Source organism: Patagioenas fasciata, chromosome 18, assembly GCF_037038585.1.
Source record: "Patagioenas fasciata isolate bPatFas1 chromosome 18, bPatFas1.hap1, whole genome shotgun sequence".
In the NCBI taxonomy this organism is placed as follows: domain Eukaryota; kingdom Metazoa; phylum Chordata; class Aves; order Columbiformes; family Columbidae; genus Patagioenas; species Patagioenas fasciata.
In genome coordinates this window covers 11,016,583-11,043,979 of record NC_092537.1, presented here as the reverse complement: position 1 = coordinate 11,043,979, position 27,397 = coordinate 11,016,583, and the positions used below count along the sequence as shown (strand labels likewise).

The 27,397-nt window shown below is 53.7% G+C and overlaps 3 protein-coding genes across 3 annotated transcripts in view; all 3 read left to right on the top strand.

Annotated features, from left to right (window-relative positions):
- The first annotated feature begins 296 nt into the window (after positions 1-296).
- LOC139829318 (uncharacterized) lies at positions 297-5,697 on the top strand. Its single transcript, XM_071816357.1, has 11 exons — positions 297-889; positions 1,075-1,425; positions 2,130-2,802; positions 2,940-3,034; positions 3,163-3,254; positions 3,389-3,527; positions 3,697-3,885; positions 4,133-4,264; positions 4,468-4,545; positions 4,831-4,990; positions 5,684-5,697. The coding sequence occupies exons 1-11, from the start codon at positions 656-658 to the stop codon at positions 5,695-5,697; spliced, it is 2,157 nt and encodes a 718-aa protein (XP_071672458.1). The 5' UTR covers positions 297-655.
- Positions 5,698-10,125: 4,428 nt separating this feature from the next.
- On the top strand, positions 10,126-20,132 carry LOC139829317 (dynein axonemal heavy chain 9-like). Its single transcript, XM_071816356.1, has 8 exons — positions 10,126-10,198; positions 10,852-11,010; positions 11,802-11,882; positions 12,493-12,623; positions 14,256-14,467; positions 14,661-14,894; positions 17,409-17,580; positions 20,071-20,132. Exons 2-8 carry the CDS (start codon positions 10,853-10,855, stop codon positions 20,130-20,132), a joined length of 1,050 nt encoding a protein of 349 aa, XP_071672457.1. The 5' UTR covers positions 10,126-10,198; position 10,852.
- Positions 20,133-21,416: 1,284 nt separating this feature from the next.
- LOC139825441 (dynein axonemal heavy chain 9-like) overlaps positions 21,417-27,397 on the top strand; it is a 180,910-nt gene continuing 174,929 nt past the window's right edge. Inside the window, exons 1-4 of the mRNA XM_071816790.1 lie at positions 21,417-21,523; positions 23,351-23,419; positions 24,367-24,493; positions 26,383-26,638. Coding sequence (XP_071672891.1) covers positions 21,432-21,523; positions 23,351-23,419; positions 24,367-24,493; positions 26,383-26,638 — 544 coding nt within the window. The 5' untranslated portion in view covers positions 21,417-21,431. The remainder of the gene's footprint in view (positions 21,524-23,350; positions 23,420-24,366; positions 24,494-26,382; positions 26,639-27,397) is intronic.

Below are 27,397 nucleotides of genomic sequence, written 5' to 3'. Positions count from 1 at the left end.
ATATGAGGTGTCACCAGCTACAATGTAGGTGGTGAAGTGGGAAAGGCAGGAGGGACCCTCAGCACCTCCCATCCCGTGGATAACTTCATCACAATGACCAGGGCGGCGCCCGCTGGCTCCTGGGGCAGCTGTTGCCAGGCAACAGAGACACTATATTGTCCCCTGTCACCTGTGCCCCGTGCCCATTTGGTCACTGGCCGTGGTGGGATCACTTGCCGTGGTGGGATCACTGTGGTGGTGGACTCATTTTGGCAGTTGGATCGCTTTTGGTGGTGGAATCGCTATTGGTGGTTGCATCACTTTTGGTGGTGAGATCACTTCTGGTGGTTGAACCGCTTTTGGTGGTGGAACCGCTTTTGGTGGTGGGATCACTTCTGGTGGTTGCATCGCTTTTGGTGGTGGAATCGCTTTTGGTGGTTGAACCGCTTTTGGTGGTTTGATCACTTTCGGCACTTGGATTGCTTTGGTGACTGGATCACTTCCATCGCTCGGATTGCTTTCGGAACTTGGATCTGTTTTGGTGACTGATCGCTTTCTGTGGCAAGAAGGAGCAGGAGAAAGGCTGCTGTCTGTCCATCCCTCCAAGATCACCTCCGGACAGAAAAGCTCCTGTCTCCCTACTTCGGGTTCAGTGTTTTCAAGCAGAACAGCAGCGATGGCCACACGCAGTCTGTTGGAGATGCTGGACGCTGCCATCGGGACACCCCAAGTTGGGGTTGTGGATTTGGTGGCGCTGCACAAGCTGCTGAAAGCCATGATCATCGGGCAGCCGGACCAGCAGGAGCTGTCCGTCCTGGAGCCAGGGCAGAGCCCGACCCCCAGCTTAGGGAAGGACAAGGTCACGAAGGAACAGCCTGGCCAGGAAGAGAAGGAGAGAGACATCTACAAGGTAGAACCTCTTGCTGGTCCCTGGGTGCTCCCCCACGAGACGCCCCCTCCTCTGGGCTCCGCGCTGCCCTCGTGCCGCCCTCAGCTCAAGGGCTGGGTTAAGCCCGAGCTCCCGCAGCAGAGCACAGCGGGGTCCAGGTCCCCAGGGACCCTCCCCTGGGCTCACCCCGACACCCACTCTCCCAGAAAAGGGCTTCGCTTCAGGATCTCTGGGAGGAGATCAACAAGTTTAAGGAGGCGCAGTCCTGCCTGGCAGAAGACATGCGGGAGATGCAGGAGGCCATGCAGAAGGCGCACTCTGGCATGGCAGAGGACATGCGGGAGATGCAGGAGGCCATGCAGAAGGCGCACTCTGGCATGGCCCAGGACATGCGGGAGATGCAGGAGGCCATGCAGAAGGTGCACTCTGATATGGCAGAGGACATGCGGGAGATGAAGGACGCACATTCCGGCCTGGCAGAGGACATGCATGCCCTGCAGGAGGCGCATTCCAGCCTGGCAGAGGACATCCAGGAGATACAGGAGACCCTTGGCCTGGTGAGCATCCCCTGGTGCCCCAGGTGGGAGCTGGGCCCTCGTCCCTCCCTGCTCATGCTGCTCTGTCACACTGTGCCCCTGCCCCACAGCCACTGGTGTCACCAGCGTGGAGGGCAGCAGGAGCAAAGAGTGGGAAGGGTGTCCCAAGAGTTGCTAAGGCACTTTTGAACTAGAGAGCCCAAAAACAGAACCATGGGACGGGAAGGAGGGGAAATAAAGCTCTGCCTGTGCAATTCACCTGCAGCCCCCGGCCACAACCCTGCCCAGCGTCCCTCTGTCTACTGCCCCAGTTCATTTGGGGATTCTCTTTAAATCCCACACCCACATCTGAACGGGTGTCCCTGTCCTCGCCCAGCTCCAGGGGAAGCCCCAGGACGCTGCCGGGCTGCGCAGGGACAGGAGGTGGCTGCGTCCTCTGCTCCCTCGGGGACACCAGCCCTCCTGCCTTGGGGCACAGCCTGTGGGTTGGGGGTGCTGGGCAGTGATGCTGGGGGTCCATCCCTGGGGATTCCATCTTCCAGGTTCCATGGCCGGGCTGACCCCGTGATCCCTTTGCATTTGGGTTCTCATGTTGAACACGGGTTTGTCCCCGTGAGATGGTGGTTTGGGGACAGGGACTGGGGACATGGCAGGGGGTTCTGGGGTCTGTCCTCACGGCTGCCCAGCTGCCAGTAACCCTGCTGCCCTTTGCCTCTTCTTCCCAGGAGGGCGCTGGGGGCCAGTCTGCCCCCGCCGAGCCCACCCAGGTGGCCACGGACAGCCAGACCAGGAAGAGCTCAGCACTGGGGCCGAAGGGACGTGGGACACAGCCTGGGATGGAGACCAGCAAGGGGACTGCAGGGTCTGGCTCCCCGGGGATGCAAGCAGGGACACAGGAGGAACCAGTGACCCCTGTGAAGTTGTCAGGCGCTCCATCTGACCACACGAGGTCTACTGATGCCGGTGTCACCACCCCGGGGATGCAGCCAGGATCCCTGGGCACCCAGGCCAGGACCTTGGGGATGCAGCTAGGGTCACAGGGCACCCAGGCCACCACCCACCTGGGGACACAGCCAGGGGCCCCTGACACCCAGGCCAGCACCTTGGGGAAACAGCCAGGATCACCTGGGACCCACACCACCATCCCTGGGGTGCAGCCTGGGTCCTCCAGCTCCCAAGCCACCATCCCAGGGGATGCCCAAGAGCCGGCCAAACCCTGGGGCTCCTCGAGCTCCACCATCATCTCCAGCTATGAGTCGGAGATGCGGGAGGTTCTCTCCCAGGTTGGGCAGCTTGGCAACATCTGCACTGGTCTGAAGGAGGAGGTGGAGCAGCTGAAATCTGCAAAAGCAGAACGCGCGGATCTTGAGAACGTGCGCCGGCTCTTCCCGGAGGGAGGTGAGAGCACGGGGGGGCTGGCGGGGGTTGTTTGGTGTGAGGACACCCTGGCTCAGGGGCTCGTCATGCTCAGAGCCTGGCCCCAAGGCTGAGACGCCCTCACCGACAGCACATCCCCTTGCACCATGTCCCTCTAGGCCGGCAGAGCATCACCAGCATCCTGGCCGACCTCAAGTGCCAGATGTCGTTCCTGCAAGACATGGCCAGGGCCCTCCACGGGCAGGAGGAGAAGGTGAGCCGGCAGAAGTCCCCGAGGGGCTGCGGGGATGTCAGTTTGGGCAGGGAGGGGGCAGCCGAAGGGTCCCCGTGCCGGAATGACACAGGGGGCTGTGCCCTCACTGCCCCCACTGCCGTTCCCAGATCAGCAAGGTGGAGGATGCTCCCAGAAAGATGAGGGGGGCTGGAGCCGGCCGGAAAGCAGACGGCAGCGCCCAGATGACCCAACAGCCACGGTAAAAGGATGGGAGAGGGTTTCCTACCCTGCAGGGCTGTGAGGGAGCCTGGGGTCTGGGAGCATCCCATTATTGGGGGTGACAAACACCCCCACAAAGGCTAAGCCTGCCCCTGCCCCCGTCTCGCTGGCCAGGCCCAAGGGACAGAAGGTCAAGGCAGAGCGGAAGGAGTTGGGGAAGCAGCAGGAGCCGACTCAGGCCCAGCTGGAGCAGTTTGCGGCCGAGTATGTGAATAAATTGGTGATGGAGACAGCGCAGCAGCTGCAGGCAGAGGTGAGGCCCGGGGGGGCAGTGCTCCCAGCCCCCGCTGGCTCGGGGGGAGCCCTGGCGGGGTCCCGGCCACGTCCCCTGGCTGGATGGGGCCATGGAACCTCCACAGCACCTGGGCTTGTGGGCCGCATCTGGCCCGGCTCAGAGCTGATTCCTCCTCCCCTGCCAGCAGGTGGACGAGCCGAGAGCGACGGCGCAGAGCGGGGGACACGAGCAGGCAGGGTGCCACGTCTGCAGCCCGGACACCATGGTGCTACTAGGGAAGCTCCTCCAGCGCTGCGAGAAGCTCGAGGAGCAGGTGGCGTCCCTGGCCCAGAAGGCGGGCGGCAAGGTGGAGAGTTACCCGAAGTGGAGGAGACAGGTAAGGAGATGCAGTGTAGGGAGCTTGAACTGCCAGGACCCCCAGGCATTTCTGCTTTGCTGTAACGCGGGGGAGCCCCTGGCTGCCCCCCTAATTGGCTTGTGGGAGTCAGCAGCATGGAAGGGAATTAAAGCCTTGGAGAAAATGTTCTGCTTACACTGAAAGCCCGTGGCCACCAGCCAAAAACCCTGGGTCTGTCCCTGCGGGGCAGCCACCCCCATTGCTCAGCCCCGCCTTGTCCTCTTAGTCCCTGCAGCAGGACGAGCAGCTCAAGTGCCTCCAGGCCAGCATCATGCAGCTCCAAAAGGACTATGAGAAGTTCAGCTTGGGCCTTGCAAACCTCCAGCAGGATCGCCAGCAGGAGCAGAATGACATCAAGGTGAGTGTCTGTAACCTGCAGGCAGAGCCCAGGCTGGGACCCCAAGGGATCTGTCCCCCTGCCACCCTGCTCGCAGCCCTGCACAGCTTCCCGATGCCTTTCCTGGAGGTTTCTGATGGGGTGGGGAGGCAGGGGGTGCTCGGCTGGCCGGGGGTCAGCTCCGACCCTACCGTGGCGTCACGGGCTGCTGTCTGCCTTGGAAGGCTCTGTCCCAGGCCCTGGGGAGGCTCAAGAAGCAGAAAGCAGACAGGGAGGAGCTGCAGCTGCTGGGAATCGATGAGGTACGGGCTCGAGGGTCGCTGGTGCCAGCCAAGGGTGTCCCAGGCAGGGTGACAGACACCCCTTGTCCCTTGAATGCTGGCTGGCACAACCAGCCAGGGGGAGGGAGGATTTCCAGCCCGGCTGCGGGTCCTTTGCCAGGTCCCTCTGTGATCCTGAGTCCCTTCGGCTGGTGGGACCAACCCCACGGGGGTGATGGGGTGAACAGGGCCACGCAGCCACTTCTCCCTCTCCTGTTGTCCCTCCATCCTGTCTTCAACCACTCTCCTGCCTTTCCCTGTTGCTAGAAAGCAGACAAAGCCGCCCTGGCTGACAAAGTCAGTCGCAGCCAGTTTGAGGCGTACGAGGAGCGGCTGAACAAGGCAATGGAGGAGGTGACGAGCCGGGTGACAGGCCAGGAGGAGAGCTGGCACCGGTTCCAGAAAGAGCTGCAGAGACAGATGGACTGCAAGGTGAGGGCTCGTCCCCTCCACGCAGAACTGGCATCTTGGGGGCTTGGCAGCCTGAGGCAGCATCCTTGCGATGGTGCCCCCTCCCGGCTGTCCCCCTGGGGACCGCCATGTCCCATCCTGGGGTAGATGGCTGAGGGTGTCACCCGTCCACAGCTGGACCGCCGGGAGCTGGGGGCGTTCCGGGAGCAGCAGGAGGAGCGTTGGAAGAGCCTCAGCCGGCAGCAGCTCCAGGAGAAGGCGCTGCAGCCAGAGCGTGATGATGCTGCTGGGACTAGGAAGTGAGTGCGATGGGGACAGCGGTGGCTTTGGCAGTGCCGGCCCTGTTCCTGCTGGCTGTCCCAGCTCGTGCCGCTGTGGTACCCTGGCGTGGGAGCCATGTGGGCAGCGCCCCTGGGGATGCTGAGCAAGTGGCTGTGCCTTGTGCTCCTGCCAGCTGCAGCTTCCCAGCGATGGAGGCGGCACAATGAGGGGGCACGTGTGGGAGGAGCCGTCCTGAACCAATCTTGGGGGGTGGGTGCAGAGGCTTTTTGTGGCAGGGGACGGTGTGCAGGTGGGGCTGTGCCCCCCAGGAGCTCCCCAGCCTTTTTCTCCCCTCTCCAGGCAGCTGCTGCCTGGTTTCCATTGCCTGTCCTGCGACCGGCCCGTCAACATGCTGGCGCCTGGACCGTGAGTAACTCCCCCCAAACAGGGAGCGCCCCCTGACCCCTTCCTGGAATCGAGTGACACATGGGGTGCCACCTGCCAGGCACTGAGCACCCTGTGTCCTGTCCCACAGGGAGCGGACGGGCGAGTGCAGGTACCCCACTGTTCCGCGGAGCTGCGGGGGCCCACACACCGTCAGGCCCCCACGCTTCCAGCCCCAACCGCCCAGCACCCCACGGCCGTCCCAAGCCAGTGCCCGCAGCCCCAACAAGGCAGAGATGATGGAGGTGAGGAAGGGGATGCTGAGCCTGCGGGGAGATCTGTGCCTCCGTTTCCCCAGGGAGAGCTGGCTGGGGGAGGGTTGCTGGGGGATGCGGAATGGGGCCCCGTGTTTGGGTCACACGCTCTCCCCTTCCCAGAAGGACGCGATGCAGCTGTTGGGCCAGGACGGCACTGATGGGAACCGGCAGGACGAGCAGCTCTCCATGGTGGGGGGCTCTCAGCTGCCCACAACGCCAAGGGCCACCCCAGGCACCTCGACCTTGAGGAGCCGGCCAGGTATGGCCCTGTCAGGGCACCGGGGGGCAGAGGACACCCTGCTGTCTGGGGGGACGGGTCTGTGCCCGCAGCTGGGCTGGGTAGGATGGGGGTCTGGGATCTGGGCTGGGATGTGGGGGCAGCACTGGCTGCTGGGGCAGCCGCTCCTCATGGTGGAGCTGGAGGGAGCTGGGGGGACATGGGGGGTGGTGCTGGGCAGTGTGGGACAACAGCCTGTGTGCTTCAGGGTGGGGGCAGGACCCTGTTTGTGGGTGTCTGTGGCTGACCCTGCCCCTCGCCCCCAGGTACCCCCTCCTCGCTGCTAACGGCTGTGCTGCTGCACCAACCAGTCTCGTCTTCCAGACGCTTCACCCTGGCGCCGAGTCTGCTGCCGCCCATCCAGCCCCCCCGCAGTGAATCAACCCCCTGACAGCCGGGCAGGATGGGGGTCTCGGGCCCGGTCCCACCGCCCTGGGCGCTGAGCAGGCAGCAGCTGCAATAAATGGTGATGGGCAACCAAGCACTGGTGTGGTCTGAGTGGGGTTCCATGGGGCAGGATGGGAGAAAGCCCCACTGTGTTTGCTTTTTCAGGAGAAAAATAAGTGCTAAAAAGCCACTTTGGGGGTGCCCAGGTGGATCCAGTGGTATCCAGACCCCCCCCAGAGGGAGCATCCCCCAGCACCCCCAAGTCCTTCGCAGGGCTGCTCTCAGGCCCTCCATCCCCAGCTTGTGTTGATACCCGTGGTTGCCCGGGGCAGCTGCGTCTCCCAGGCGAGCTGGGTCCCGCCCCGGCCCGCCCCCGGCTCCTCGCAGTGTCCCTTCCCCCGGGCAACGCGGCTCTTCGCCGCAAACACCCGCCGGTGCCGGCCGGATGGAGCAGGCGGTGGAGCCGGTGCCCGGCGCGGGGGCTGGGGGTGCCGGCGGAGCGCTGGGAGCGCTGGGCAGGCGGGGAGGCGGCGGGGCCGCTGCTGCGGAGTTTCCTGGCGGGGCCGGCGGGGCCGGCGCTGCTGCTCTGGCGGGGCCCGGCCGGGGAGCTGGAGCTGGGGCCGCCCCCGCCGCCCCCCGCCGCCCGCCGCAAGGGGCTGTTCTTCCTGCGGGCCCCCGGCGCCGGCCCCGGGGAGCTGCTCTGCGGGGACCTGCCCGCCGATGCCCTGCGGCACTTTGCCGCCCTCGTGGAGGAGGTGAGGATGAGGGGCCACGGGCGCAGGCTCAACATGAGGAGAAATTTGTTTGCTGGGAGATGGCAGAGCCTGGCCCAGGCTGCCCAGAGCGGGTGTGGAGTCTCCTTCTCTGAGACACTGAAACCCGCCTGGACCCACCTGTGTGATCTGCTCTGTGACCCTGCGTGAGCAGGGCTTGGACTGGGGGATCTGCAGAGATCCCTTCAACCTAACCAGGCTGGGATCCTGTGAGGCCTGGGCAGCCCCGGAGGTGCAGAGGGAGCCCTGGCACCCATGAGTACCGGGTGCCCCTCGCACATGGCAGCGGGGAAGGTGTCCCCTCCTACAGACAGGCTCCTTGGCCTCCCTCCCTTCTCTGCTGATGCACTTGTACCCTTAACTCTGCCCTTTGCAGTACCATGGACGGCTTTAGAACTCATATAAACCACCTGAATGCTGATCCACATCAGCTCTGTCTATCAGTGGGGTCCTTGTGGGACTGATGTACCCACAGGTGCTGGAGGGGACATCTGCAGGTCACCTGCTCCAAACCCCTGCTCAAGCAGGGCCATCCAGAGCCAGTTGCCCAGGGCCATGTCCAGGTAGCTCTTCAGTATCTCTAAGGATGGAGACTTCACAACCTCTTTGAGCAACCTGGGCCAGTGCTCGATTACTCTCATAGTGAAAAAGTGTTTTGTGATGTTCAGGAGCCTCCTGTAGCTCAGTGTCGGGTTATCTCAGGTGGGCTGATGTTTTCTTAAAGAGATCGTCAAGAGGTTCGAGTGCTTTTGCTTTGCTGTGTTATTAGCCTGAACTAGACAATGTTGTTTCGGTTTATTCCTGATGGCTCCTCACCTGGAGAAGTCTCAGGAATGAGGCTGTAATGGGAAAGCAGAGGAGCTGCTGGATTCGAGAAGCTCTGATCATGATGTTTGGTATATTAAGATGGTGACTGATAGATTGGATTCCCAAGAGCAGGCTGCCAGACTGGTTATCCTGGTTTTGTGAGAAAAGACATTATTTATATGGGGAGCTTTTGTTTTGATGAGCCCCGTGGTCTTGCGAAGTCTGCACAAACAGTGGTTTTGCATCACGGCTGGCCAATAGCATTGCAAGCACCGTCTGCTATGGGTAGATGGTGAGGTGGAACACTTTGGCAGATCCTGTTAAATCCTGTTTTCTGGATGCCTTTGGGAGCCGGGATTGTGCGTCCCAGCTGCGTGTTTGCAGGCTTTGCTCTCCCCTGTGCAGACATGCAGTATTTCTGCAGGGAGCAGATTGTGCCTGGTTTTCATCCTATTTTCCTCTCAAGCTTCACTTGAAGGCAAAAGCAGCGGTGGTGCTGGGTCAGGCAGATGGGGTGGGTCTGTGTGAAGGTGAAAAAGGTCTTGAATTTCCTGGGGTTGGGGTCGTGTGTTGCTCTGCCCACACTTTGTCTTTATTCAGTGAGGGGTCACAGCTGGTGACCTTGTCCACTTGTTGCTTCACTCCTGCGGTGCCGAAGGGAACACACCTGCTCTGTGGGCTGGGGCTTCATCCTGAGTCCAGTTATCATTTTAACAGTCAGAAAGAAAATGAACGGCTATCATTTGCCTGGTTACAACATCACTGGCATTAGCAGTCCACATGCTTTAAGTAATAGAGACACATCTTGCTAATAATGCAGCTAAAACTGCTGAAGGTGAACTCGTCAGCACCTGCCCGTGTGTTCCCTGGGGTTGTGCTCCCCCTTCCCACGGCTCCCTGGGCACGAAGGTGGCTGGTCGGGTCTTCTTCGGGTCTACAGAGCCAGCCACAGTTCCAAAGAGTCTTCAGCATCCTGGGACAGCACCATGGAGGTGCTGAGCTGCTTTATTCCGTTTCAATTTTATGTCCATTTGCAGCTATTTTTATGCCTTTAGTCACCTCCCCCCCCTCCCCTACCCCCACCCCGAGTCCAGTAACACAAAGGGCTGTTGTTTGTCACTAGGGACAACCTGGCTTTGTTAGGCTGTTGCCACAGGCTGGTCCCAGTGCAGAGCCAGCCAGGATAGGTGACAGACACGGTGTTGCTGTCACAGCTCAAACAAGCCAAAAGCAGCTCAAATCTGGGCAAACCCCAACCAGCCCCACAACCCCATGCTGCCGGGTCAGTAAAAGTGCTGATAAAGGCAAAGCTCCTGTTTGGTGGGCTGCAGCTGGGACCTGGGGGACCCTCACCACCAGTGTATCCCAGGGGGTACCAGCAGACCTTCCCTTGCAGCACACTGAGCTCAGCCCAGCCCTGGCAGGCTCAAAGGGCAGCCTGACGGCTGTGCCCATGGGCAGGGACACGGGGACCAAGCACCGGGGACAGTTGTGAGGGCAAGGGACAGCAGCCCATGGGGCCATCTCCAGTTGCGGGCTTGAAAGGCTGGGAGAGCCTGGGGATGGGGCTGCTCACTTTGTCTACTGGCTTCCACCCTCCTTGGCTGCTTGGATTTGGGGAAAAGGGTGTTCTGCTGTATAAAGTGGGCCTGTAGAGATGCCCATTCATCATCAGCTGCCTCTATTTCACATGGGAACTGCTTGAGACAGCAATGAATATGGGTCTCCAGGCTTGGCCAAGCACAGACCTCAGAGCCTGGTGGCCTGTCCGTCTCCTGCTGCACTTTTTTCTCCATTGGTCTTCCGTGACTCCCGCTGTAGGTGATCGTGCCCATCCTGACGAACAAGAAGAACCATCAGGGCTGGCCACAAGTGGTGTCACAAGACATCGTGCGTCATGTCCACAACCTCAAAAGTACCATTTTCACAGTTGTTGGCCAAGTAGATGGCAAGACCTTGCTGCCTCTCCCAGCTGGCTCAGAGGGAATTGAGGACATTGATCTGGAAAATGAGAAATCGTGAGTACCACCCCAAAATAACAGGTTCTGGAAGGTCCAGAGAAGCAGATGCGTTTGTACATCAAATTGTCATCGTGTCTGGGCTGCGTGCGTGCCCCTGTGGAACCCCAGGAGATGTGTGGGTGCAGTGGAATGAATCAGTCGTCAGACAGGACGTGGTGCGGGTGGGATTTTGTGAGAAGTTACTGCTTCCAAGGCAGTGGGGTGACCTGTCCTCAGCTTCCCAGCCCACTTGGTGGTGTTTCTTGCTGAATTAAGTGAGTTAATGACTGCAGGGATGTAGAATATTTTGAGGGAGAATGGTATGGGGAGAGAGAATCTTGCTGGATGTGTGAGTCTCCAGGTCAGATCCTGAACCTGAATGGATCTGATGTGACAATGACTGGCTGTGCAGAGAGGTGGCGACTGGCTCTTCATTTCCACCATTCACTTTATGAACAGTGTTGTTGCCCACACTGCTGCAGACATTCAGCCATTTTCTCCAGAGTGTAATTCCTATATTAAACCAGTGACAAAATCTTATGGGGTTTGATTGTTTTGTGGTTTTGAAATGTGAAACCCTGTAAAATCCAGCTGCCCACACGGCCATTGGAAGTAGATCCAACTGAGCAATGCACATCAACAAAGTTAATCACGTACTCTGTTTGCTACAGCATGGAACGGATAGATAAATCTCTGGTGTATGCCATGGAGTCGGCCATCATAGACTGGAGCCACCAGATCCAGGAGGCGCTGAGGAAAGAGTCTTCAGAGCCTCTCCTGCAAGGCAGCAATCCGAACCCGAAGGTGGAGCTGGAGTTCTGGAAGAACAGGTACCCAGAGCAGCCTGGCCAGTGCATGGTGCCCTGTGGTGCTGGTTTTGTGTAGAGGGAGAGTGCTGGTGGTGGAGCTGCTAATTCCATGAGTTGAGAAGAACAGGCCACCTGGGGTTCATGTAGGCTTCAACTAAGGAAAATTGCTCCCGCACAGAAAATCATCATGATCTGCAAAGTGCCTGGGAGGTCACTGGGCAGCTGGCTGTGTTTTAACTTAGCCCCACCACAGGGGCTACACCTCAAGGGACTTTTTTCAGAGATGCCCTTTACAGAATCCCAGGCTGGTTGGGCTGAAGGGACCTCTGCAGATCCCCCAGTCCAAGCCCTGCTCACGCAGGGTCACAGAGCAGATCACACAGGTGGGTCCACGCGGGTTCGAATGTCTCAGAGAAGGAGACTCCACACCCGCTCTGGGCACTCTTTCGTCACTGTTCACTAGGAGCCATCCACAGGAGTAATTGCTGATGGACACCTGCTGGGGGCTGTCTGGAAATGGTGCATCTCAGCTGGCTGCTGTTCATCTGTCAGGGCCAGAGGGGCTTTAGATGCTCAGGAGCCTGGGAGTGGTATTTCCTCCTGCCCTTTGAAAACCTTTGTGCTGTACTGGTTCAGGCTGACTCGGGGCAAAGCCCTGCTGGCTGGAGAGCTGTTGCTAATGCCTGCAGAAACACGATGGCTTTTTTTCAGCGATGTTCTGTCAGTAGCAGAGCTGCTGTCATGCTGAACTCAGCACTTTCTGTCCTGTAGGGTTTGTCTGTGCCTCATGCAGCTTTCTCCCATTTCCACAGTCCATGTGTAGCTGGAGGAAGCCCTGAATCAGGCCCAGGGGAAACAGATGATGTTGGGGGACAGCTGATGGCCCAGTGTAGGTGGGTAACATGGCCACCAGCATCCTGGTGTGCATCAAGAACAGTGTGGCCAGCAGGCCCAGGGCAATGACTGTCCCACTGTACTCAGCGCTGGGGAAGCCAAACCTCAAATCAGTTTTGGGCCCCTCAGGCCAAGAAAGACCTTGAGGTAGTGGAGTGAGTTGAGAGAAGGGAATAGAGCTGGTGAGGGGCTGGAGCACAAGTGTGATGGGAGTGGCTGAGGGACCTGGGGGGTTCAGCTGGAGAACAGGAGCTGAGGGGAGACCTTCTGGTCTCTGAACTGCCTGAAAGGAGCTTGGAGCCAGGGGGGGTCGGGCTCTGCTCCCCAGGAACAAGCGCCAGGATGAGAGGAAACGGCCTCAAGTTGCGCCAGGGGAGGCTGAGGTTGGATATTAGGAAACATTTCTTCCCAGAAGGGGTTGTGAAGCATTGGAACAGGCTGCCCAGGGCAGTGGTGGAGTCACCATTCCTGGAGGGGTTGAACAGTCACAGAGATGACATTCTCAGGGACATGGGGCAGTGGCAGGGGTTAGGTTATGGTTGGACTCGATGATCTTGAGGGTCTCTTCCAACCAACTGATTCTGTGATTCTGTGTCTCGGTTGCTGTAGGTGTGATGACCTGGAATGCATTTACAACCAGCTGACAACGAGGAAGGTCAGGAACATGATGGAGCTGCTGGAGAGAGTTGAGAGCAGCTACATCCCAGCCTTCAAAACCATGCTAATGGATGTTGAGGCAGGTGAGATGCTGGGGCAACTTTACCACAGTGCTGGCTTCTGGCCTTTCTTCATGGCCTGGTGTGGCTGATTTCAAGCCAAATCTTTCTAGTTTGTGAATTGAGACTGGGCTGCTTGTGCTTGAGTCTAGGCTTTTGTTTCCAGGCTGGGACAAGCTCCATCGCTGGTCTGTTGAGCCAGACTCTTGCCAAAGTTCAGGGTGAATGGGTTTGGGAATTTACTCTGCTGTAATAAAGTGTTTGCATTACTCTAACAGGACTCACCTCAACTTCCACCAGCTCCTCTGGTGTTATTATGCAGGAATGGGAGTTCAGGCTAAGAGGACAGATCTTGTGCCTAAGACTGCTTTGTTAGAGCGCTGCTTCTCAGGCTTTGGCCACTGCAGCCTGAATTTCCTTGCTTTGCTTTGCTTAGGGGAGTTGAGCACAGCCCAAGGAAATATTGCAAATCCCTGTCTGTAGTGAAAAACAGTGTAGTCCTGCTGGTCTGTCCCTGCAGACCAACACAGCTGGACATCCATGTCCAACCCAGCTGCTCTCTGGCACAATGAAACCATCCAGACTGTGTTAGCTGTGCACGTGCTGGCAGAAAACACTGTTCTTCACCACTTCACGTGCAAACATTGAATCTCTTAAGGATCTGTGTCACACTCTGCATTGTGCAGTTTAAATGGGCTGGAGAAACACCCCTTATATAAGGAGCCAAGGGTTCATTGTTAAACTAATTGATGCTTTAAGGGTTTAATCAAAATACAACAAATATTTGGTTTTAATCCGGCTACAGCGATACTAACCCTAATTGGATAATTTGGACTATAATTGTTAATTTCCATTACAGCGCAGTTCAGATTTGTGTGCACCTGCTTCTAAGTCTCTGCCCCTTTCCCTGGCATTGTACTGGTGTGGCTGCTGTTGGTGGATTTGCTGGGAGGGTGATGCTGATAGTGGGAGTCTCTTCTTCCTTGGTCTTGGGCCTTAGGGGTTATTTTTGCATGCATTCAAGCACTTCTGTCACTTCTTGTTGGTCCACAGGTTTAATTGCACAACGATCTGGTTTTATTAATGCTTGCGCTCTGGGGTAATTCTTCAGGGTAAAACCACACAGCTGTACAGAGCTAAGCTAAAGCTTTCGACGAGTCAGACATCAGTTGCTTTACTGTTGACAGGTTTTCTATTACAGTCAGGACTAGTGGGGCCGTCGTCATCTGCCCACTGGACAAGGAGTTGCTTGAGCCAAAACTGAGCTAAAAAGGGCTCAGGCCAAGGCTGTACAGCCTGTCGTGCTGTACAGCAAGGCCATGGCTCACAGCCATGGCAGCACTGTATTTTTGGTGCTGTTGGGCAAATTCCGTGTGACTTTTTAGCAGTTGTGGACTCAGGCTCTGCACGAAGCCCTGTCCCAGCTCCCTGTCCCCTGCCATCACATCAGCTTATTTCTGTTCTGGTTACTGCCGCAGGTGAGTGATGTTCACGAGTGAGTGACCTGCAGCACACAGGTGGCTGAGGGTGCTCAGTGCTTGTCAGGACAGTTTCTTTTCCCAGGCACTTTTCCATGTGGTGAGGCCAGCACCTAGCTGGGAACCCAGCGCACCGCAGCTGGGTGGTTCTTACCGCTTCTCACGTCTCTCAACACAGCTTTGACTGAAGCTCAGGACGTTCACCTGCACCTGACACCCCTCAAGCGCCGCTTGGAAGACGTAGAGAGGGTTGAGTTCAGCGAGGTGAAGCCTTTCCTGCTCCCCCTGCTCCACGTGGTGTGTTTGATCTGGGTCACCTCCAAGCACTACAACATGCCCGTGCGGATAGTGGTGCTGCTCCAGGAGATCTGCAACCTTCTCATTGAGCAGGTCTGTGGCTGTGATGCCTGTGTTTGCAGTCCCCTGTGTCCCCTCTCCCCTTCTTCCTGTTGTCCTTCCCTGGAAAAGTGATTCTTTAGGCAACATTTAACTTAATAAACAGGTTCAAATGTGTTCAACACAAGAAGTCCTTGTTTTCCATGATGGCAGAAGTGACCTCTCAGGTGTGATTTTGCTCTTCCAGGCCCTGGTGTACCTGTCTCCAGAAGACCTTCTGAAAGGGGACATGGAAGAGAGCCTGGGCAAGGTGCGAATGGTGCTCGGTATCCTGAACATGTTCAAAGAGGCATTTGAGGAGAGAAGGGAAAAACTGCACATGTATTATGAACCAGGCCAAGAAGTGAGGGAGTGGGACTTCAGCTCCACGATGGTGTTTGCGAGGCTGGACACCTTCCTGAAGAGACTGGAGATGGTGGAGGTGAGACTCTGGTCTTGAAAAACATTGCAAACCTTCAGGAGAACTCTGTAGCCAGGAGATCACTTGCTGGCATCTTTCCTTTCTATAGCTTCACCTGATACCAGGGAATGGGGCCACTCTTTTGCTGTTAGGTCTCCTGTTACAGCGAGTCTAAGACTGTGTTTTACTATGTCCTGCTCAGTGCATATGTAAGCTGGTCAGGTTGATAGGTGTGTTTTTTGCTCTCAGGAGTCCCGTTGGACTCCTTGCTCCTGTTGGGGCAAGAAAAGGAGGATTACTGGAGGTGTGGTTTGCACAGCTGTAAATAAAGCAATGTAATCTCCCAGGTCTCCTGGTGCCATCAGAGACAGATTTAGGTTATGGTTGGACTCAATGATCTTAAGGGTCTCTTCCAACTGAAATGGTTCTATGATTCTATGACACCCTAGAGCTGGGTCCTGCCTGTCTTGGAGAGGCCAGATGGTCCCCTCAAGGCAGGATCCCCTTGGCTGTGCCACGTGGGCCTGGGGAGGAGCAGGGACACGTTCCTCACCAGGTTGTCCCTTCGCATCCTCATAGTCCATCAGACTGGGGTGCTGTGGCTCAGGGGTGTCCCTGTTTGCCAGATCTGTCACCTGAGGCAGGGACATTGGGGTGTCATCCCTGAGCTCCCAGTGTGGCAAAAGGCTCCTTGAGCCACAGGAGATGTTCTACAGAGAGCAGGTCTGAGTGTGAATGTGAGAGCTCCCTATGCTCTCCTTACCACATGGCTGTGTCTGGAGACCACAGACATACAGACACCATATGTACCTGTTATACAGACACTGTATATACCTCTTATACAGATACTGTATGTACCTCTTGTACAGACATTGCATGTACCTGTTATCTCTCACGTGGCTAACCACACACATTCATCTGCTCTCCACACACTTCCCAAATGAATTTCTTTGTTGATTGTTGCTGCGTTCTCAGTGTGTAGGGTTGGATGGCCAGTGTACAAGTTGCTGGTGTTTGCAGTTTTACTGCTTTAAATGTGCCATATACTTTTATGTGTTCCTTAATTAACTATGTTGAAAACTGTCATGACTGGTGCCTATTTTAAAAGTATTCATAATGATGGTTTCCAGTAGGGTTTTATGTGAAATAAACCAAATTATGCTGGTCAGTGTAGAGAGGAATATAAATAGACACAGGAGTAACTGCAGGTTATCATGAGGACAGTGTTGGTGACAGGTTTACTGGAACCCTGTAAAGGCTCTGGGGCACTGACTGCTGGGATTCCATGGATGCCATGGGCACACTGTGGATATGGGCTGCAGACAAAAGCCAGTGGGGAGGTTTTGAGCTGGGGCACTGTGCGTTTTGACCAGTGTCTGTTTCCTCCTTCCGTGGCTGTCCCACACTCCAGGGACAGTAGAAGCTGCAGTATCTGGAGTCAGAGGGAGAGCCTGCGGAGTGAGCTGTAAAACAATAATTAAAAGCATAGTGCACACCAGCCTGTTAATGAGGAAAACTGCTGCATCTCTCTCCGTCTCAATTTCCCCTCATCACTTCATTTCAAGCAACCTTGCAAGACAAAGCAAGGGACAACTGGTATTTCCACATTATTTTTTTGCCTTACTAGGTATTTGTTCAAGCGGATGTGCTGGTGTGTCGAAGTGAATATGAATGCATATGTGCATTTGTTTTCGAATTTTCATAAAAGCTGCAGTTACACTGGTGCATGGGTAGCCCATGAGCACGTGAAGAGGGAAGGATCCCTTTCCTTTGGTTCGTTGCACTGTTTCATATTACGTGTCTGTGGTAAAACCTGCTGCCCTGCTCGGGTGGCCCCAGGACAAGCGCAAGCAGAGAGTGGCCACCAGTACATTCCTGTGCACATTTCTCCTGGTCCTCTGAGACAATGGATGTTCAACCAGCCCTTACTTGGCCCTACCTAGGGAGACAGATGAGGTGGGATGGCAGCAGAGCTGCCCAGTGCTGCCACCACCACTGGGGGAGCGGGACATTTTCCCAAGAGGTGGCACTGCCAGGCTGCAGAGGATGGGAAGGGAAGGACCCGTGTGCCACCTCAGCAGAGAGGGCCAGCGGGGCAGGTGCTGCAACACCCACTTGGACACGTGGAGGTTTGACTGTGCAGGAGCTTTGGACAGTTTGGGTACCTGTAAATATTAGAAATCTGTCCTTGGTTAATACCTATAAAATTGGGATTCTTAGCTATGCTGGATGACATATAAGAGTCTCATATCCTGCTTTGGATCTGTCCTCTAAATACCCTTAAAAGTGATTTTACAGTTGTCATGGTATTTCTAGTGGCTGCAGCAGGTCTCACTGGGCAGGGACGTGTTATGAGCAGCCACTGATGCTCAGGACAGGCAGATCAGGCTCCCCCCTTCCCATCCCTGCCACCCAGCCTGAGCACCAGCGCTGTGCTTGGGAAAGTCCCTCAGCAAGTGCAACTCTGTTGTGACAACTGTTGTCATCTTCTTTTGTCAACATCATGACCTGTGTCTCCCTCCGTTGACTTTGAAGGATCTCCTGGCAACTTCCTTGGACTTGATGAAGCTGGAGAAAATTGAATTCAGTGGGATTAAAGGGAAGACCCTGGGCCAGCAGGTCCTGGACATGTATGAGGAATTCCAGGAGGCATACAAGGTGTTTTCAGAGCGAACCTATGACTGTCTTGACCTGACCAACACGGTAGGTGGGACCAGTTTGCGGGAACATCAGGAACATGTGCATGTTTCCAAAGCAGCAGTTTCCTGCTATCTTCTTCCCAGCTCTTTCCTCCTTTCATTATGATCTGATCTGGTACTGGAGGGAACAGGGAGCCGCTGGCCTTTCCTGCAGAGATTTGGGACTTCTTGCACGTCTATATCTAACATATCTTGCTAGATCAGGACCTTAGATCAGTGCAGCTGGGAAACTGGGATTTCCATGAGTTATGCACAAGCTTTTGCTGTACATGGTGCTTGCTGAGGTATAAGAGCTATACCAACACCCACATCTCTTTGCTTTCCTGCTCTTGGTATTTACCATGATTCCCCAAAAATAAAACCTACCCCAAAAACAAGCTATAGCATGATTTTTCAGGATGCTTGAAATATGAACCCTATTCAAAAAATTAGCCCTAGTTACAGTTCATAAAAAAGTCAATTTAAATAGGGTCCAGGCAGCTATACATGTAAAAAAGTAAGCATCTTTTGCAGCAAAAATTAATATAAGACTCTGTCTTGTTTTTGGAAAAACAAGGTAGTTTGCCTGATGAGGGCCAACTCAGATCATCTCTGGGATGTGTTTGCTCCTGCCTAGATGAACACATGGCATCTGGGGCTCTCAGAATTCAAGGATGCTCTATTTTATTATCAGTAGTGCTTTAATTAAAGGAATATTCCCAGCCCTCTGGGACCTGCCTGGTGTGGGGATGGGTGGCTCGTGCTTTGCTTCCTGCAGCTCCCAGTACATCTCTGCAGGGGGTGGCACGTCCCCAGTGTTTCTTGCTGGAAAGCTGCTTGCTCCATAGCACCCCTCCTTCAGCAGGGCAGGCACAGAGGAGAGGTGACAGTGGCTCTGCAGGAGGTGGCTTGGGTTTGGTGACCCCATGGCCATTTGTGTGACTCTGAGTCATGTCTGTTCTTTCAGTGCTCTAGTTTTGCACCCTCTGCCACTGCTGGAGCCGTTTTTTTTAGCTAAAACATGGCATCTGGATCTGCTGGAGCTCAGCAGTAGCAATAGTAAAAGCTATTTCCTTGCACTTTGTCCTTTGGAAAAGAGACACATGACCTCATTTTTAGTGGTTTTGTCCAAGCTAGAACAGAAGGACTGTCAAGGACTGTCAAGTTCAGTCTTTGATTTGGACTCTTTTACGTGTAGGAAAACAAATATAGATGTTACTCTTGAAGTTCAAAGGATTTATTACAATTGAAGCAAGAAAAGCAGTGCAAGAAGATGATGGAAATTACAGAAACCCAGTACTGTTGAGTTTGAAAAGGACCTCTGGAGATCACCCAGTCCACCTTCCCTGCTCAAAGCAGGCTCAGCTAGAGCAGGACTGTGACTGGTCAGGTGAAATATCTCCAAGATTACCTATGTCCAAGTGTGGAGACTCCACAGCCTCTCTGGGCAACCTGTGCGAGTGTTTTGAAACTGCCTCACTCACAACCAGCTCACCATGGAACCACAGGCTTGTTTTGACTTGAAAGTAGGTTGGATTTGGGACTCAGCAGGTGCATCCGTGGGTTTTCTGGATGATGGTGTGGTCTTCAGGCCAAGTGGTGGGGGAGAGGGTGTGGAAATAGTCCATCTTGCCTGTAGGCTGAAGATAGTGCCATGTGGGCTGTGGAAAGCCCTCAGGACCAAAGGGTCCCTCCCAGAGAAAGGGCCAACATCTCAGCCATGGGACAGCACAGAAATGTTCTCAAGCTTCGTGAGGACTTTGCCACGTTGCGATGGCTGAAGATTGGCCAGAGGAGTGGCTTAGTTCACGGTGAATAAGAGAGGGCATCTCTGGATCGAGGAGTTACAGGTACCTTCCTAGTGCCATCTTGCAGCCTCACAGCTTGTGTTTTGCCTTTGTGCAGGACTTTGAGCAGGATGCCTTTGGTTTCCAGCAGAAAGTAGAAGACATGGACCGTCGGCTGGGCACCATTTTCATCCAGGCTTTTGATGACGCCTCAAACTTGGACCACGCCTTCAAGGTTTGTTTATCGCTCCCTTGCTCTTCCCTAAAAGGGAAATCAGGGCACCCGGCTCGGTGAAAATCACGCTGAGGAGACCAGGCAGTGCTGGAGCCACAGGCACATGGGGCTGGTGTTTGCTGGTGGGACAGTGGGACTTGTAGCTTTTGGGCTGCTCTTGGTTTGGGATGCTCAGGCTGGTGGGTCCCTCACAAAGCTTTTGGATGCCAGGAGATTTATTTGTGTCTCTGTCTGCGAGTTGGGGGAAATCATGCTTTTTCTAGGATTTCCTGGTGAGAATTGATATTGTTAGTATCAATTTGTTAATATTATTAATACATGGATCTGTTTCAGTTTTGGAAACAGGTTTTCTAGAAACTAAGCTGGTTTATTTATCAATTAATCTATCTTGCAGAAATAATAAATGGTATTTTTTTTAAAAAATCAATATAAGCATTTGTAGAAAAGCCTTTAGCAAGTGACAGTGTTTATCTTTGTAAGTTTTTTGAAAAAAATAGCAAATTTTGAAGGATTTGAAGAACGACAGTTGGAATGTGGTTCAACCCCAGAGAAAGTCTGAGAGACCCCGTAACAAAGGGAGCAAATTTCCTTTTTCCAAAGTGCCCATCGGTGCGGACAGTATTGAAGCATCTGGGCTGGGGAGGAAGGTCCCAGCTGATCTCTCTGCAGGAGTCGGGGTTGTGAATTTTTCCCCTCTTCTTTTCCTGCGTGTTCACCCCAACAGCTGCTGGACATGTTCGGGAGCCTTTTGGAGCGACCGGTAGTCGCTGCAGATGCTGCTGGCAAATACTCCGTCCTCATCAGCATGTTCAGCAGGGCCCTGGACCACGCCAGGCTGATCTACTCCCGGCACATCCAGGCAGAGCTGAAGCTCGGTAGGTAGAACGTGCTGAGTAAAATGGGTTTTACAGGGAGTTTGATTGAGATTAATTTGGGGGGGAAATGATTTATTTTTCTAAGGAACCCAAAACTTTACAAATTGCAGATGTTTTCAGCCTCTGTAGCTCCTAGTGGCAATGGAAATGCCTGGGAAAGCTCTGTTCTTAGTATTAAAGCAAATAATTGGTTAGGAGTAAAAATACCCTTTTTCAAATGTGTATGCATGATATGTGACTGGGAATGGAGACACATGCTGAGCTTTTCTCCCAGCGAGGCTGTGACAGGAGGTTTCTCTCCAACACCCCATGGGACCTGCAAACCCACTCATGTGCTCCTCAGAATGAATTTATTGTGTTTCCCTTACAATGCTTAAAATGCAAAGTATGCGAGTGGGACTTTGTAACCAAGGGTTTAATCAGCCTTTTCCAAGTTTATTATTCCCCGTGACTGTTGGCACAGGGGGGAATGGGTGGATTTCTATCAGATTATGAGGATTCAAGTGTGTCATTTTGAACAATAACCTATTTACTTGCCTCAGAAAGATCATACTGGAACGAGACAAGTCCTGGACTGGAGAGAATCATGGAGAGAATCATTTGCTGTGAATTTGGGGTTATTGTTCTGTGGCTGTTAGATAAGACGGACAGAAGTAACTCCTGGTCAGAAATCCCTATGTCAGTGTTTGTGAGGGGCGGGGAATGTGTCCCAGGCAAGGGACACCTCACATCAGCTCAGGTTTGGACATAGTCTGGGCTTCTCGTTCGATCTCAGCTCCTTATTCAAGATCCAGAGGCACTCGCCTTGGTCACAGACCTACATCAGTGTGGCAGATGTTGGATTTAAGGAAGGAAGCTGGGAAATCAGAGCAGTTTTCTGCAGATGAGGTTCTGTTGTTGCATCTTTGGGGTTACAAGTGCAGTGTTCAGTCAAATGCTGTTCCAATGTGCCCTCCCCAGGATCCCCCCCTGTGCACAAGAACATGCCGCCGGTGGCCGGAGCGCTGCGCTGGGCGCAGGAGCTGCGAGCGCGAATCCAGGTGCCGTTTGATCACTTCAGGCACATCCCACATCTGTGCGTGTCTGTTCCAGCTAAGTTGCTTTATGACCACCTTACTATCTTCTCTCTAATCAATCTGATTTTCTTTCTGTGGTGAACATTATCCCATGGTTATAGCTGAAATAATTCTTAGTCAAAGAGGTGTGAAGTGGTTTCACTGGTGCTTTTCAGCTTCCTTGTGATCATTATTTTTTTTAAGAAACTCATTAACTGGATTTGTTTTGAAGCGATTAAGAGGCACAGTGGGCTATTCAGTTTTCAGACATAGTTCCTGGGTTGCAATTGAAAGAGGTATCAGAACCTTTCCTGCTGCAATCCCACTCAGCATGTTCTCCAGGACCTCCTCAGCTGCAAGTCCTGGTTCTGGCATCATCCAAACTGTGAATAGCAGAGAAGTGCTGGGCTGGACTCAGCTGAGATGGATCGATGGAGCTGGGTTTGCATATTGGGGAGCAGACGAGCATTTTGTTGGTCAGAAGAAAACTTTCTCAGCGTTAAACAAAGGAGCCATCTCCCAAGATCAAGGAAAGAAACCAATGCTGGTATATTTATCACCCAAATGCTTGTTATAACGGATGGTGTCGGGGAAGTATGGCCTCATACTCACAGCTGGCACCACATGAGACAACATTTAAGAGCTCTGTAAGCAAGGCAGTGTTGGACTTATGACAACTGAGGATGTTCTAGGGACTGCACCTGGTAGCTCACAGGAATGGCTTCACGTGTGCTGGTCAGGATTCTGTGTAAATGGATCCACTTTTTTAATGTACTTGACCAAAATAACTTCACCGTCACTGTACCATGTTTGTAACCTTCTCTCACTGTATCTTGCCATTAAGTGTCTTTAAGTGCACAGTTATTCTGCAGCAGCAAAGACATTGGTGCAATGAAACAAACTCTTGGGCTGTTCCCAGCACAGAGCCCAAGTTATCATGTCTGATTTGAACCTAAATGGCAAATTTTTGTCCACCATGAAGGACCCAGATCTGCATTTCACACTGATTTTCTGTCCTCTGTTTAGAGTAGTTAATAACATGCTCTGCAACGGTGGTGACATGATGCTGTTGAAAGGGAAAAAGGATTAAAAAGGAGAAACAAAAGTGGTTTTGCTGGGATTTACTTGGATTTGCTCAGAGGACTTGTTTACTTCCAGCAGGTTTCTCAGCACTTGCCCAGCGGTGACTGCTCAGGCGCTCCTTTTTTCCAGCTTTTGGTTAAGTTAATTCAGGTTTTGTCAATATGTCCTCCAAAATCAACAACCATCTTGAGGAAAACTTGGATATTGTAGATGAAACAGTGGGGAAAAGACAGCATGATAAGAATTCCTCTGGCCTGCTGTTCCCTGGGCTGTACAGCCCTGGCAGCGTGGCCAGGGCTCTGCCTCCCGCACTCTGGGACACCTTTGCTCTTCGGTTTGAGGGGCATGAATTGGGCACCGCCAAGAGCTTCATCTGCCGGGAGCCACACTCTGCTTCTTTCTGTGCCTCTTTGACCTCAGAAAGTGGTGGCTGGTGAGCAGAGGTTGCCCTGCTCTGTGCAAACACCGGAGCATTGAGTATGTTACGGAGACCAGTGTTCCTCCAGCAGCTCTGGGCCCTTGTTCTTCCCCCAGGACGTGGTTCTCATTTGCCAGTTGCCATGCAAACACCCGCAAAAGGGCGCACTGGGGCTTGGAGAGCTTTTGTGCAGTGAAATGGTTTTGGGCGATATGGTGGGGGTGGAATGTAAGATCCCCAGCCAGGCTCTGCCTGCAAGGTGGTGGGTGGTTTTGGGAAGGGGTAAATAGAGACTGCAGCCTCACAGGGCTAAATGTAACGCTGAGCTTGTCTGTTGTGCCACCAGCTGCTTGGACTCTGCTGAAGGAAGAAGGGTGATAGAGAAGTATGAAGAAATGATCCAGCTGCTCGACAGGTAAGTGGTGGCTCAGGCAAGACTGTAACTATATGAAAAAAAGCCAAACCTTATAGAATCATAGAATTGTTTTGGTTGGAAGAGACCCTCATGTCCATCCATTAACACAACCCTGGCACTGCCCCGTGTCCCTGAGAACCTCATCTCCACGTCTGTCCACCCCTCCAGGGATGATGACTCCACCACTGCCCTCGCAGCCTGTTCCAATGCCCGACAGCCCTTTGGGGAAGAAATGTTTCCTAATATCCAGTCTGAACCTCCCCTGGTGCAACTTGAGGCCATTTCCTTCTCCTTCTCTAAACCACCTTTGAGCACATTTGCAAGCCCAGGGCCTGAGAATGTCTCTTTCTAAGCCAGAAGGAATTTTGTGATGAGAGAGGAGGAGGAATCCTTTGCTACACACCACAGTCTTTCCGTGATATCTTGAAATGAGAAGTTTGCATGGGAGGGACAGGGGCTGTGCAGCCCAGCAGAAATGTTGGAATGAGATTCTTTTGGATGTAGGAGATGCTGTGGTAGAAAACCTGAGCTGACCAGAAGTCTCAATCCACTTGTGCCCATTCACAGTGTACTTACCGTGGCTGTAATGTGTGTATTCCACAAGTGGGAGTGGGATTCGTTGCACCTCACTTAATATCTTAATGTTTGATGCTAAAACTGAACTGATTGCTCTGAGCTTTTGAATGTTTGTCCCCAAATTTGAATCCTCTGCTAAGAATGGTACTTGGGGGATCTTTGTTCTCCTGACTTGATGCTGTCACTGGTTTTCAGGTGTTTGTCTTTGAAGCCAAGATCTTTATGGAGGTGGTGTGGGTGGGTTTTAAATATTCCTTGATGTTCTTCAGCCCTCAGAAGTGGACTTGGCTTTTATTTGGTTATATGTCTTGATGTGCAGGCTTGGCAGCTACGTGGTGGATGTTTTAATTTGTTTGTTTGTTTTCCGGCAGGTATCAGGAGAAGCTCTATGCAGACTGGTCCCAGACAGTCTCTGAAAAATCACAGTACAACCTTACTCAACCGCTTATCCGGCGAGATCCAGAAACCAAACTGATCACAGTTAATTTTGATCCCCAGGTAAGAACTAGCTTTCGTGTCTGCTGGAGGGCACGTCTCCAAGCTGTGCCCCACCGTGCATGGCAAGTCTGGTGGGATCGCTACTAGATCTGTTCTGCTGAGGTCCCTGGAGCATCTGTGATGGGTGACATGAATTAACCATCCCCTTTGTGGGCTCTGTCTCCTGGTAAAATATCAGGATTACAGTTTAAGCAGTGCAGATTGTAATTAAAGCCAGAAAGTCTGTGAGTAGCCAGATGTTAACTGGTGTCAACATCTCCAGAGCAGGTTGGTTTGACGCTGGTGTGGGGAGCGTAGGAGCATCATCCTACAGACGTGGGTTCGTGTTATGTTTACCTGAAATCTGAGCTTCCTGAAAGGGTATAAAAATCCCAGGAAAGGTTTGTTTTGTTACTTCAGTGTTGTGGCTGTTGGATTTCCTTAATTGTGGTGCAGGAGGCTTCCAGTACGTCTCTATTCCCTAGGGCTGCCCTCTCCAGTACAGGGAGGCCTGACCATCCCCCTGCCCAAAGCAGAGGCAGGGTCCAAGCCAGCAGAGTGCAGAGGTGGATTCAAAGGTTCTGGGGCCTGATGAGAGCTGGGGCCTCTCAAATGCGAAATGTCATTTGCTGCGGAGGTGCTGAATCTCAGGGGCCTGGGAAAACATCAAACACTTCCCCCTTTCCCTGGGACTTGCTGCTGTTAGAGAAAAGTGTTGAGGTTCCAGAGCTCATTCCAGCTTGGCTCTCAGACAAAGGATTTGTCCAGCTCCTTGGAATCTCCTTGCTAAGGTGGGAAGCAAATGGCCCCAGGGGATGTTTTCCACCCTTCACCCTGGTGCCAGGGTTTGGAGCCTGTGCCGTGCTGAGCATGTTCTCAGCTCCAGTCTCTGAGTGCTTCTGCGCTGCTCTCAGCTTTCCATACCGAGGACTGCCTCATGTCCTCAGGTGCCTGCTTAGCAGCCCCTTCATGCCCTTCAGAGCAGATAGGAGCACCTCATTTTGCCTAAAGGGAGGATGTATTTGCAACCCTTCAACATTAAAGAATCTTCCAGAGCTCACCTTCCATGGAGGAGAGGGAAAGAGGGTAAGACATCCTTGACACCATGGTGGGGATGTCTCAGACCTTCCAGTGCATAAAAGGGAGGGGAGTTTGGTTCTATCTCACTTGGCCTCCTGCTCCCTCAATCCCCTGCTTTTCCCTTCCTCCCATCCCATCCTCTTCCATCCACCTCCTCAGACTGCTCCCTTCACCCTTCTGCGCTCCGTCTTTCTTTCCTCTTCTTGTCATTGTGGACATAGTCACTTTAGTATTGTAGATACTCCTCACCCCTGCCATTGCCCATACAATATACTGAATTTCTGTCACCCAGCCAACATGTGCAGTTTCAGGAGCATTTTCCCTCTCACAAGCCACTAAACTGAGCAAAGATTTTTTTTTTTTTGTCTTAGAAGTGATATATTGCGTTGGAAGACCTTGCTGCTCCATTTGTTGCAGGGACTCACTTCTACTTGGGTTTATAGTTTGATAACCCACTCAATCCCGTTCCATCACAACTCAAAGATGCTTTTGGTTGTGCCTCCTCCTGCAGGCACAGTATTGCTGAAAGACTGTATTGATGAGGATAGCTGAGAAGACCAGAGATCATCGTGGCTTTTAGAGGCTGCACAGGGTTTGCTGGCTGGGTAGTTAACAGAGCTATATGTCTTTGATTGGGAAGCAAATCAGAGGCAAAGATCAATGGGAGGGAGATGGTCTGGACTAGGAGGTGTCCAGGCCCTTCTCAGAGCGTGCTGCTTTGTGAATAAAACAGCAGGAACCCCCTAAGATCCCCAGAATTGACGGGAGGGTGTCTACCAGGTGAATGGGGAGGATTGTCTCACATTCAGCTCTCTGCCTTGTTTCTGCAGCTGGTGTCGGTGCTGAGGGAGGTGAGCTACCTGTCTGGCAGCCGGCTGGGAGCCATCCCACCCACGGCAGCAGAAATCTATTCCTCCAAGGAGTCATACCGGCAGCTGGCGGCCAACTTGGAGCTGATGGTGAACAGATACAACAAGGTCCTGAAGACAGTCCTGGAGGTCGAATACCCTCTCATACAGGAGCAGCTGTGGGATATTAACTTGAAGCTGAAGAAGGCAGAAGAAACACTCAACTGGAAGATGGAGGGTGAGCTAGCTCTGTGTTAGGGCAAAAGAGGCCATACAGGATTTCACAGAATCCCAGACTGGTGAGGGCTGAAGAGACCTCTGGAGATCTCCCAGTCCAACCCCCCTGCTCACGCAGGGTCACAGAGCAGATCACACAGGTGGGTCCAGGCGGGTTTCAATGTCTCAGAGAAGGAGACTCCACACCCGCTCTGGGCAGCCTGGGCCAGGCTCTGGCACCTCCCAGCAAACAAGTTTCTGCTCATGTTCAGATGGAGCCTCCTGTGTTTCAGTCTGTACCCGTTGCCCCTCACCCTGGTGCTGGGCACCACTGAACAGAGTCTGGTCCATCCTCTGACAGCCACCCTGAGATATTGATCCCATTGATCAGATCCCTCTCAGCTTCTCTTCTCCAGCTCAACAGCCCCAGCTCTCTCAGCCTTTCCTCAGAAGAAAAATGCTCTAGACCCCTCAGCATCTTGGTAGCCACCGCTGGGCTCTCCCCAGTAATTCCTTGTCCTTCTTAAACTGGGGTGCCCAGAACTGGACACACCACTCAGATGGGGCCTCACGAGTGCAGAGCAGAGGGGGAGGATTCACCTCCCTCGACCTGCTGGCCACACTCCTACTCACGCAGCTCAGGTACCATCAACCTTCTTGGCCACAGGGCACATTGCTCATGGTTAACCTGCTCACTTGGGTCTCATCAGATTCCTCCCATGTCCCCAGCCTCCATCACCTGGTTCCCAGTGACAGTTCACAGCAGGGCAGGGGACTCTCC

Bases quoted from the DNA above. Each gene is read 5' to 3' on its own strand.
- LOC139829318 (XM_071816357.1), top strand. From the start codon at position 656: ATGGCCACACGCAGTCTGTTGGAGATGCTGGACGCTGCCATCGGGACA. The intron at 890-1,074 runs GTAGAACCTCTT...CCACTCTCCCAG, and splicing joins AGGAGAGAGACATCTACAAG to AAAAGGGCTTCGCTTCAGGA. The intron at 4,265-4,467 runs GTGAGTGTCTGT...CTGCCTTGGAAG, and splicing joins AGGAGCAGAATGACATCAAG to GCTCTGTCCCAGGCCCTGGG.
- LOC139829317 (XM_071816356.1), top strand. From the start codon at position 10,853: ATGGAACGGATAGATAAATCTCTGGTGTATGCCATGGAGTCGGCCATC. The intron at 14,468-14,660 runs GTCTGTGGCTGT...TTGCTCTTCCAG, and splicing joins GCAACCTTCTCATTGAGCAG to GCCCTGGTGTACCTGTCTCC. The intron at 17,581-20,070 runs GTGGGACCAGTT...TGAAAAAAATAG, and splicing joins TGACCTGACCAACACGGTAG to CAAATTTTGAAGGATTTGAA.